General features: G+C 41.2%; 1 protein-coding gene across 1 annotated transcript; it reads left to right on the top strand.

Annotated features, from left to right (window-relative positions):
• The first annotated feature begins 3293 nt into the window (after positions 1-3293).
• Positions 3294-11256, top strand: ZNF10 (zinc finger protein 10). The gene is made up of 5 exons (XM_052654343.1): positions 3294-3326; positions 4958-5084; positions 5350-5445; positions 9797-9980; positions 10380-11256. The coding sequence occupies exons 1-5, from the start codon at positions 3294-3296 to the stop codon at positions 11254-11256; spliced, it is 1317 nt and encodes a 438-aa protein (XP_052510303.1).
• Positions 11257-12795: the final 1539 nt, after the last annotated feature.

Raw genomic sequence — 12795 nt, forward strand, 5'->3', positions numbered from 1 at the left:
GAGCTATCCCCGGAGCCCCTTGGATTCTCGTGGTTGCGCTGGTGGGATTGGACCTTGATGCCCGCTGCGCCGGACGGTGTTGGGGAGTCCGAGCCACATAGTCTCAGCGATGAGAAATAAGGATTCTTCTGTTCCTGTTTCCTTTTTCTTCCCAGCTGAGGCCAGAGGTTTAAATTTTTTGCATCTGGCCTTTCCAGCGTCTGCTAAACGTGATCTGATCATGCTATTTTTTTGTTAGAGCAGGAAATTTCTTAACTGTGAATGTGTTAACGTTCATAAAAGAAATCCGACGTGGTTATACTGGTTTTGAAATATATATATATGTGTGTGTTGCTGCTGCTAAGTCACTTCAGTCGTGTCTGACTCTGTGCGACCCCATAGACGGCAGCCCACCAGGCTGCCCCGTCCCTGGGATTCGCCAGACAAGAACAATGGAGTGGGTATATATATGTCGGGTCGCAAAGAGTCGGACACGTCTGAGCGACTTCACTTTCACTTTCACTGTATTCTAGTCGTGGATACTGTAAAAGTTATATGCTCCAAGCGTTGATAAAATAAGTTTTATTTAATAAGTTTTGTGCCAAAAAGAGCTGGACCAATTTCTATTTCTTACTCTGAAATAAAAACTTTTTACGTATTGAAATTATTTTATCATATATCTTCCTCAGAATTGCATGTCATATTAGTATTTTCAGTGTTTAAAATAGAACAAGTTTGTGTTGGTCTTTAAAAAAAAAAACAAAAACAAAACCTGCATGTCTAGCTCCTTCAGTTGTTGCTGCTGCTGCTGCTAAGTCGCTTCAGTCGTGTCCAACTCTGTGCGACCCCATAGACGGCAGCCCACCAGGCTCCCACGTCCCTGGGATTCTCAAGGCAAAAACACTGGAGTGGGTTGCCGTTTCCTTCTCCCGTGCATGAGAGTGAAAAGTGAAAGTGAAGTCACTCAGTGGTGTCCGACTCTTCACGACCCCATGGACTGCAGCCTACCAGGCTCCTCCATCCATGGGAGTTTCCAGGCAAGAGTACTGGAGTGGGTTGCCATCGCCTTCTCCTCAGTTGTTGAGTTTTCTCTTTTTGTTGTTTGAATCAAATAGTTTAACTAGAAGTGTGTATGTGTTTAAACTAGTTTTATTTTTCAGACTCATCTCATAATTACATTTTTTGTTTTCTCTTGACACTAGAGCACTTAATCAAATTTGTACATAATCTAACATCTGGTATGAATATCAAAGAAGAGGTTGTCATTTCTCAAGAGGTTGACAAAAAGGTTGACATCAAAATTATATAGATCCCACCCAAAGTATATGGAGAAGGTGACAAATGTAAGTTCTAGCTATACTTCATATACAGAATATACTGTTAAAGAAAAAAAAAGAAGTAAGCGGGAAGACAGATTGTCATCCAAGTTGTGTGTGTATGCTCAGTCATGTTGTAGTCTTTGCAACTCCGTGGTCTGTAGCCTGCCAGGCTTCTCTGTCCATGGAATTTTCCAGGCAAAAATACTGGAGTGGGTTGTTACTTCCTACTCCAGGGGATTTTCTGACCCAGGAATCAAACCCACATCTCTTATGTCTCCTGCATTGGCAGGCAAATTCATTACCCCTTCGCCACCTAAGGAAGCCCATCCAGAATGCCAGCTAAAAAAGTGTTAGTCACATTAGGGATGTCGACTAAAGTTAACTGTCTACTAGGATGGTATATAATTTTAAAAGATGGTATAACACGTGTTGGCAAGCATGTGGGGAAGCTGCAACCCTTGTATGTTGCTTGTGTGAAAATAAAATGATGTAGTCACTATGGAAAACATTTCAGTGGGTCCTCAAAAAGCTAAACATAGAGTAACCGTATAAGCCAGCAATTCCACTCTTAGGTATAATCATCAGCAGATGAATGAATAAAATGTGGTGGATCTATTCAGAGGAATATTATTTAGCCATTAAGAAGAGCGAAATGCTGGTTCAGGCTACAACTTGTATGAACCAAAATGTCAACTTGAAAAAATGCACAACATGAAAGTTGTGAGTTAAGTTTTATTTGGGGCAAAACGAGGACTGGAGCCCAGGAGACAACATCTGAGACCACTCTGAGAAACTGTTCCAAAGAGGCAGGGGAGAAAGTCAGTATATTTGTGATTTTGGTGAAGGGGGAATTCATTCAGTCAAGTACTGCTGCTACTGCTAAGTCACTTCAGTCGTGTCCGACTCTGTGCGACCCCATAGACGGCAGCCTACCAGGCTCCCCCATCCCTGGGATTCTCCAGGCAAGAACACTGGAGTGGGTTGCCAATTTCCTTCTTCAATGCATGAAAGTGAAAAGTGAAAGTGAAGTTGCTCAGTCATGTCCGACTCTTCACGTACCCATGGACTGCAGCCTACCAGGCTCCCCTGCCCATGAGATTTTCCAGGCAAGAGTACTGGAGTGGGGTGCCATTGCCTTCTCCGACAATCAAGTACATATCTTCCCAAAGGTTTCTGCTAGTCTGGTGAAGCTTTTGCTTGTCACAAGGAACAATCATCAACATGAAGGATTTCGGTGCTTTCCAGATATGAAGAGAAACAAGAATTTGGCTCCTTAAATCTGCTCCTGAAAAATATCTAACTGAAGATGTATCCTGTCAGTTTTTGCCCCCACCGAGCACAGAATACCTCGTTTCTGCTTTCCACCCTGAACTCCTTTCAGGGAATGTTGAAGGTTAGCAGCTGCAGCAGCATATGCCTTAATCATTATAGAGGTAGATGACAAGTGCCAATTTGTAGTTAATAAAAATATTATACTGAGCAAAATAAACCAGACACAGACATATGATTTGAATCAACTATAGTATGATTTCTTTTTAACCTATAAGGGAAACAAATCTGAAAAAGAATGTATGTGTGTGTGTATAACTAAGTCACTTTGCTATACATCTGGAACTACCACAAAGTAGAAAATCAGCTATACTTGAATAATAAAAGAGATTTTTTAAACAAGAGAAAGGATTCAATATAGTATTAGAACCATTCAATTCCAAATAAAATTTAACACAGAAATCTAGAGATTGTGGAGTGGAGGCAGTCTTTGGAGCTCTTTTCTTCCTACTCCTGGGGATTTTGATCACTGTACATGTATTTCTGGAATAGTCTGACGTCTTCTGTGTGGGTGTGTAGGTACATGCAGCTGGTCTGAGGGAATCTAGGCTCATGATTAACGAGCCCCTGATCACAGCACCTCTCCTCAAGTTTCTTCCTTTCCCACAGCTTCACTTGCTCGATATCTCCTGCTTCTCAGGAAGTTCTGTCAGGAACAAGGAGGGCATGGAGGCTGAGTTGCTAACTGCCCGGTCCCACGTAAGTTGGGCTGCCTTCATTCTTTTTTGTTTTCCAACTGGGAATCCATTTTTGGTTAAAGGTTCTTAAGGGATCCATATGTCAGTCACCTCCCCCTGCAGACTGGCACTATTTTGTTTGCTGTATTTATAGTTGTTTTATTTCCTTTCATATCAAAGAAACACAGCTTGGACAGAAATGTGTGGATTATCAAGGATTCTAATGAGATGCTGTTTGTCCACAGTGAGGAACTGAGCACACAGCAAGCTTTCTCCCTCAAAGATGATGACAGAACTGGGGATACTGGTGCCTTTTTGAGGGATTCTCTGGTCCCTGGTGGTCTTGGATGTGTGGCTGGCTTGTTAGTTCCTGCCTGGGGACTGCCTGTTTGGAGGAGCTTGGGGATAAGTTGTGTAATTATCCAGGAGTAACTAAAATGAAGACAGGAAGAGCCTGGGGGAGGGTGGATCCTCTGGGGACAGAGTGACTGGGTGGGGAACCCTCCTTCAGCCTCTCTCAGCTTCTCCCCTAGATCACCCCCTCATGTTTCATGTGTATTGAAAACCCTACCAGAGAACATAGCCTTTGCTTTGGGCTGTCCTACATATTTTGAAGGATTTAAGAAAAATAATCTACAGTATTTATCCAGATATTTACTTTTCTTTTTTTTTTTTTTTAATTTGGCCACTCCACATGGCATGTGGGATCTTAGTTCCCTGACCAGGGATGGAACCCACACCCCATGCATTGTAAGCCCAGGGTCTTAATCACTGGACCGTCAGGGAAGTCCCCAAATATTTGCTCTCTGTCTTTCTTATCTGTCATTCCTTAGATGTAAAATTTCTCTCTTGTATTATTTTCCTTGCCTGAAGAATTCCCTTTAGCATACCTTTAGAGCTGGTCTGCTGGTAACAAATCCTGTTTAACTTTATTTGAGAATGTATTTTTCATCATTCCTGAAAGATACTTTCACCTAGCATTGAAATTCTTGCATGACAGTTCATTTCTTTCAACATTAAAAAAGCCCACTATTCCACTATCTTTTTATCTTCACAGATCTTTAATGAAAAACACTCAATCATTCAAATGGGTTTTTTTCCTTCTGTGTGTCATCTACAGTTCTTTTTGATGTGGCTAATAAAAACCTTGCTTCTGTATCTGTTATTTTGTTGCCATAAAATATAAGCTCTTCTCCATTTTTTAATGCCTACCAATGTTTAAGAAAAATGTTTTAGAAATTATTTGAGGTCATGAAACATGGCCACATTGGTTTCTTAAGTGTTAAGTTGTACTTGAATTCAAGACTGTTTTTCCCTTCTTTTCCTGCCTTGTATTAGGTTCTAATTATTTCACATAAGTGTAGATTAACTGATTCTCCTTGCTTTAGCTGTTTACAACATACTTGATTTAAATGAGAGTGTTTCTGACAGTTTCTTAACCTAAAGTGTAACATGAAGCTGGTTTCTGGACAGTGCATACCATTCCTTTTAGGGGTTGACCAGAAGTAGACATAAATACTACTCATTCCTAGAATAAATTCTGTTCTATTCTCTTTCCCTACCCAAGGGCTATCTGCCTAGTCTTCCTGTTAATATTTGGGAAAGTGGGGGAGCAGAGATACACATCAGGCTCACATTTGCTTCATGTTGTAGACACTGGTGACCTTCAAGGACATACTTGTGAACTTCACCAGGGAAGAGTGGAAACTGCTGGACACTGCTCAGCAGATCATGTACAAAGATGTGATGCTGGAAAACTACAGAAACCTGGTGTCTTTAGGTGAGACCAACCTCTCTTGGTGCAGTGGGTGGGAATTGTTTTGATTTGTTGAATTTTAAGAAATTGTATATTTTGTATATAATTATATGTTTTATATTTTAAGAAGTATATATTTTGCTGCCTCTGTAACCCTACCTTGTCTATTCTTCAGGGCCCCCACAGGACTGTTGAAGGGTCAGGAGTTGGGCTTGAACTGGGATGTTTCTTTGTGTCTAGCCCAGAGCTCCTAACCCTTGCCCAGTACTTTATCTTTCACTGTAAACAGGGCATCAGCTTCCCAAACCAGATGTGATCCTGCGGTTGGAGAAGGGGGAGGAGCCGTGGCTGGTGGAGAGAGAGATTCACCAAGAGACCCATCCAGGTAAGGACCAGACCCCTGCTCAGAGAAGGAATTGCTGGTCTCTAGTTTTCCACATTTCAAAGACAAGGACTGAGTTTATTTACCTTCTGTTTCCCCATTGCTCGGCTGCCTTCTTCAGTCTTGTCACACTTCAATTTGCATTCATGAAAATTATCTTTTCTGTGGATGTGCTTGGCTCCAGCCCTGTTCATAGTGCTTTCTCGATTCTTACCACTAGCTCTAGCATCTGCACCCTCTTGTTTATCATAGAATTACTTCTCATCTTTAACTGTCCTTTCCCTGCCCTGTGTCCCTTACCATAGCCTTCATTCTGCTGCTTTGTGTAAGCTCTGCTCTGGGACCTCATCGCCCACTCCTGCTCTGGGTTTGTCTTCTGCCAGGTAGAAGACGGCTACAGACAACTCACTGTCAACAGTCCTTGTTGACGTAACTCTCCTTCCTTCCCAGAATTGCTGCTCTCAAAAACACCTGTTTTCTCACTGTCATCTAGCTTTATTTAATGTTCTTTTTCAGTTTACTCCTATTCATTTTAATCTTAACATCTCCAATTTGCAGATTGTTATGAGGATTCCTAGCATCATTCCTTTTCCCAACTTCCCTGTGTAGAGCAGATCAGCCTTCTGGGCTGAGAAATAGAAGGCAGTCCTCCATCTTCCTCCTCCTCTGTTCCCACTGAGTGATCATTTCCCTGACCTCTGTTTCTAAGCTCAGTGCCCTGACATCTTTCTCCTTGGCCCAGCCATCCTGGTCTGGATCATGCTGCCTGTAGTCAATTTCACATGGGGCTGAGAAGCCAGGACACGTGCCAGTGACCCCTGTGCCCTTGTGGGCACCATGGCCCCCCAGGCCCAGTGCAGTCCAGGCATGCTGTAACCCACCACAACCATTTCCCTCTGACACATCCACACATACCAGGCATTCCCTGCATTTCAGGCTTCCCGTGTGATGTAACCAGAGTCTCAGTCATGCTAGAAGTTTCACCTCCTATTCTTTGTGAAACCTTTTGACTTGTTAAGTACAGGTTCCTTAAGGTTTTCTGAGCTTTCATTTTGTTTATACTTTTTAAAAAATAATTTATTTATTTTTGGCTGTGCTGGGTCTTTATTGCTGTTGGCACTAGTTGCAGCTAGTGGGGGCTATTCTCTAGTTGTGGTTCACAGCCGTCTCATTGCAGTGACTCCTCTTGTTGTGGAGCATAGGCTTCAGGGCGCACAGGCTTCAGTAGTTGTGATGCATGGGCTTAGTTGCCCGTGGCATCTAGCATCCTCCCAGACCAGAACTGGACCCATGTCTCCTGCATTGGCAGGCAGATTCTTATCCACTGTGCCACTAGGGAAGTCCTGTTTCTACTCTTAAATGTCATAAATGTCTTAAGTTGTTTAAATGTCATAAATTGTTTCAGACCTTTTTACACTGGGCCTTGTAGATGACTGTATCAAATACCTGTCTCAGGGAAGGTTTCTTAGACACTGGAAAGTACTTGATCCCTCAGCTGCTTTGGAGCCATGGCAGGAAAAACTGTTCTCTGTTTCTTTTTTTCCCCTATTTTTTCCTGTCTGTATTTTTTCCAATCCTGTGTTGAGTTTAGCAAGCTCTCCTGGATGTCTATCTGTTGATAAGTATCCAAAAATAACTGTATAACCAACAGTTTACATTTTGGTGGAAAATTTATTGTCAAAGAAATACTAAAGTTCCATACATGTGCTTAATCACCTGGAATTTGAGGGAATCTACAAGCCATGGGAACTTCATTATTAAAATGAAAAGTATTATGGGTGATGGCTTTAAAAACTCAGATGAGTTCATTAATGGCTGCTACAGATTTTGAAGATAACTCAGGTGGGTTATCTCCCATGTTACAGAATATGTGGAATATTTTTAGGACTTTAATACATTTAATTTTTCTGTTGCTTTACTCAGACTTGTCCATCCATACCCAGCTCCACCCCTCATCATATGTGTTCATTTTAGAATTTTCCAGCTGGCATTTGTAGTGTGAAAAACTTATCCATGGGATTTTGATGCATGGAGTAGAGGAGAGGAAAAAGATGGCATGTGCCTATCAAAACTCATCAAGGTAGAGGTATTTGTAAGTGTAATGGACTTTATTGCTGTTTGTTGTTTAGTTGCTAGTCATGTCCAGCTCTTTTGCAACCTGATGGACTGTAGCCTGCCAGACTTCTCTGTCCATGGGATTTTCGAGGCAAAAAGACTGGAGTGAGTTGCCATTTTCTTCTCCAGGAGGATCTTCCTGACCTGGGATCAAACCCACATTTCCTGCATTGGCAGGTGGATTCTTAACCACTGAGCCACAGGGAAGCCCAATGAACTCTGTTGTTAAGCCTTTAAAATGAAGTAAATAACTGCACTTTGCTATAACATGGATGAACTTTGAGGACAGTCTGCTGGGTGAAATAAGTCAGTCACAAAAGGACAAATAGTGTATCATTCCACATATATAAGGCACTTGAAGTAGCCAAAATCATAAAGACACAAAATATACTGGTAATTGCTGAGCACTGGGTTGAGAGAAGATTGGAGTATTATTGTTTAACAGTATAGAGCTTCCATTTTAGAAGATAAAAACAGCTGTTGGAGATGACTGCACAACAATGTGAAGATACTTAATACTTGAATCATGTACTTAAAAATGGTTAAGATGGTGCATTTAAAAATTTTTTTTTAATTGAAGGATAATTGCTTTACAGAATTTTGTGGTTTTCTCTCATACATCAACAAGAATCAGCCATAGGTACATTTTATGTTATATGTATTTTTTTAATCACAATTTTTTAAAAAAAGAAATCAGAGTGGGTAAGAAACAAATGACTAACAAAATTGTGAATGAAAATTAGGACTGGGAATGGGGATTGGGTTGTACAAAGAAGGCAGTTAGGAGCCTGGCACAGGGATTGTTTTGCCAGGTGTCTTAGTGGCAACCAAAACTAAGTTCCACAAATCAGGTGGCTTAAATCAACACATTTACTTTCTCACAGTTCTAGAGGTCTGAAGTCAAGGTGTAGGCAGGGCTGTGTGCCCTCTGAGGCTTCAGGGGAGGATGCTTCCTGCTTCTCCTAACTTTGGTGCCCCAGGTGCCCTTTGGCTTGTAGATACATCGCCTTCATCTTCACATGGTCACCTCCCCTGTGTGTCTGTCTCTGTGTCTCCTCTCCTTTCCTTGTAAGGACTCCAGTCAGATGGGATTAGGGTCCTCCTACTCCAGTAATACTTCATCTTAACTAATTACTTTTGCAATGATCCTATTTCCAAATAAGGTCATAACCTGTAATGTTGGGGGTTAAGACTTCAACATATCTTCTTTGGGGAACACAATTCACCTTGTATGTCAGGTAAGAATAGATATTGCCCCACTTACATAGGAAGAGGTGATATTGGGTAAATTGTGGATTTTTTTCTAGATTTCAGAAACAAACATTTTAGCCAAAAGGCATTGAGAAACAAATACAGGCTCTGAAGCAGGGAAAGTAACTTGCAGTAGTATGCATGTGTATAAGTAGAAGGGCGAAAAGTCCAGGAGAATGTGAATTAGGGTTCAGGTTCTGAGTTAATATCCTGTGTTAGTCCTGTCAATTTTAATAAAGTCTTGATGTCTCAGAACAAAGGAATCAAAGCAGAAGGCGGGAATGATGCCAGCAGTGAGCATTACAAACTGTATTGCTTTGGTGATGAACTTCCACCTTATATGATACTTAGGATAACCTTATAGGTCCTTAGATGACAGATAAGCAATATGATTTTTGAAAAGTTTAGCACTTTGTCTAAATTCACCACTAGTAGTGGCAAAGCTTAGGTTAGAAGCCATATCTGGGTAACTTAGGTGCAGTTGCTCTTCCAGTCTGTCACACAGCCTTTCTGAAAGGTTCGCCATGTCAGACACCTGGAATTATTCTGCACTGCTTTGGTGATATACATAAGAACCATTTCCTTCCATAGAGCTGTGTTCATGGTTTAGGAATGTGAAGAATTCATGTCAGAGAAGGGCCTGGCAGCAAGAAGACCCATTAGGCTCTTATATCATCATTAGTTGAATTAGGTAATGGCAGCAGCCCCTTCTGTGGTTTTCCTAAACTGCCACCCCAGCACTGAATATCTTGATCCCACATGTCACAGCTAATCCTGTGGCTTCTCTTACTCTTTGCTCCTTTTATATGCATATTATAGCCCATCACATTTCCTGTCAATGAGTCTTCTATCCCTTTTTCTCTATCACAGTTACAAAACCATATTTGAAAGCAACACTACAGGACTTAACATACTTTTTTCTACATCCATCCTACCATTCTGACCTTAATACTTCTTTTAGTTATAGAAGCTTTTCCATTTCTTTCAGATTTGGAAACTTCCATTGAAATTAAATCAACTTCCACTAAGAGCATTTCTAATGATAAATACTCTTGTGATGTTAAAATGGAAAGAATGGCAAAGAGTGATCTCTGGTATTTGTCACTGGAAGAAGTCTGGACTTGTGGTGGTCAGTTGGACAGGCCCCAGGACAGCCAGGAGAGACATCTGAGGCAAGTGGCATTCACCCAAAAGAAAGTACTTCCTCAGGAGAGAGTATGTGAAAGTGGGAAGTATAGGGGAAACTGTTTTCTGCCTGCTCAACTAGTACTGCAAGAGTATTTCTGTAAACATGACTCAAATCCTAAAGGTTTGAAACACAATTTGGTTTTCAGTGGCCATCAGGAAAGCTGTGCAAGCAACAGTAATGAATCCAGTCAAACTTACTGTCAAAACATCCGCCTTATTCAATTTGCAAGAACTCAAGCAAGAGATAAATCATACAGATGCCCTGATAACAATTCTCTTACTCATGGTACATCCCTTGGTATATCAAAGGGTGCGCATAGAGAAAAACCCTATGAATGTAAGGAATGTGGAAAATTCTTCAGCTGGCGCTCTAATCTTACCAGGCACCGTCTTATCCATACTGGAGAAAAACCTTATGAATGTAAGGAATGTGGAAAATCTTTCAGCCGAAGTTCTCACCTCATAGGACATCAAAAGACTCATACTGGTGAAGAACCATATGAGTGTAAAGAGTGTGGAAAATCCTTCAGCTGGTTCTCTCACCTTGTTACCCATCAGAGAACTCATACAGGAGACAAACTGTACACATGTAGTCAGTGTGGAAAGTCTTTTGTTCACAGCTCTAGGCTTATTAGGCACCAGAGAACTCACACTGGAGAGAAACCCTATGAATGTCCTGAATGTGGGAAATCTTTCAGACAGAGCACACATCTCATTCTGCATCAGAGAACTCATGTTAGAGTGAGGCCCTATGAATGCAGTGAATGTGGGAAGTCTTACAGCCAGAGATCTCACCTTGTTGTCCATCACAGAACTCACACTGGGCTGAAACCCTTTGAGTGCAAAGACTGTGGAAAATGCTTCAGTCGAAGCTCTCACCTTTTCTCACATCAGAGAACCCATACTGGGGAGAAGCCATACGAATGTCATGACTGTGGAAAATCCTTCAGCCAAAGTTCTGCCCTCATTGTGCACCAGAGAATTCATACTGGAGAGAAACCATATGAGTGTTGTCAGTGTGGGAAAGCCTTCATTAGAAAGAATGACCTTATTAAGCATCAGAGGGTTCATGTTGGAGATGAGACCTATAAATGTAATCAGTGTGGAATCATCTTCAGCCAGAACTCTCCACTTATAGTGTATCAAATAGCTCATACTGGAGAGCAGTTCCTAACATGTAATCAGTGTGGGACAGCACTTGTTAATACCCCTAATGTTATTAGATACCAGACAAATCTTATTAGGGAAAATGCATATTAAGGTCATAAAGATGGACTACTTCCCAAAGAGCAATAACTTTATTTAGCACTTGAGAGCTCCTTTTGGAGAGAAGTTGCTTTCAGTCTTGTTCCTACACTTTTGTGCACTAGAAAGTTGGCCCTGGAGGGGGAAAAACACAAAAATTTCACCTTAATACGTCAGATTGTCTTCTTTTTCCAAATTCCTACAAAAGTAATTGGTCAGGGAGCGTTCATGGACAAACCTTAAATGCTAAAATCTGAGAAGGAACCATTAGGTAAGTGAGTTGTTGATAAGTGATCCAGCTTTGTTTACTTCAAAACAAATGAGAGCGCTACCTCAAAAAGACAAATGAAAGCTGTTGCTGAGGAGAATAAAAAATGGGTGTAGTTATGGTAACAGACAATAGAAAATTATATTCCAGTGAGTTAATATCCCATTTTTCACTTGATCATCCCTCTCTCCTGGGACACTTTGTAGTGTTCAGTTAGTTTTATGTGTCTGGTATAAACCACACTTTGGCTAGCAGCAGGGAAGATCTTATCATGAAAAATGGTGAAGGAAGAACAAGTTTACTACCAGTACTACCCAGGTTGGATATATTTGCATGTGGGCAAGAACTGAAAACATGTATATGGATAAATGAACAAAATTGAGTTGTTAGATAATGGAATTATGAATAAGTTTTATAGTCTAGCCAGTGTCACTATAACAATTTGAAGATACTTTTAAATATTAAAAAAGGATATTGGTTTCTCTATTCCACTATTAGTGAAGCTTGAGAACGTCCTGCTAGCAAATTTTCCCATCACTTCTAAGTTGTTGGGAGTCATAGAGTTGTAGTCCTTGGGACAATCTGCCAAAGGCTCCTGGGAGCTTAAACACAATGCTTCTCTGGATGTTGGGACCCAAAAGAGTGGCAAATTTGGGCACACTAGAAAGGGTCTCCATTTGATCCTGAGCGGGTGCGTGGGCAATACCTAGCACAAGTATGCTCTTAAACAGTGCTGCCCAAGGCGACCCTCCTTCCAAAGTAGTCTCATATCTTTATGAAGAAAGCAGTGGTCAAGAGTGTATATTTGAGCTGGACTCCCAAGTTGAAATCCCACCTCTGTCCATCACTTGCTGGTTAACCTTGGGCATGCTGCTTGGCCTCTCTGTGCCTGAATTACAGATGTCCTTTTCTGCAGATTAGGGATGACATCGTTTACCTCATGGGATTGTGGTTAGTAGTAAACAAGTAACATACAAACAGTGCAGAATATGCCTGACATGTATGCAGTGCTTTATTACATTAGCTGCAACTATTAATATTACTTTATTGTCCCACTAAACTCTGTCGTTTACTTTAAACTGACTCAATTGCTGGCAAGGACTGGCTGAGTTCCCATTTCCCTTCCAGTCACACATATCTTCCCTTTTACCCACATTAGAACTTATCACCCAAGGAATCACTCACCCTCAGTGGGTGTTTGGATATATTTATGAGGATCAGTAAACAACTTTTAATCTTGTGTGCAAAAGCAATCTCTTTTATACAGAGGTTTTCCCTTCAAGGGA

The sequence above is a fragment of the Budorcas taxicolor genome, chromosome 17 (assembly GCF_023091745.1).
Source record: "Budorcas taxicolor isolate Tak-1 chromosome 17, Takin1.1, whole genome shotgun sequence".
Taxonomy (NCBI): Eukaryota; Metazoa; Chordata; class Mammalia; order Artiodactyla; family Bovidae; genus Budorcas; species Budorcas taxicolor.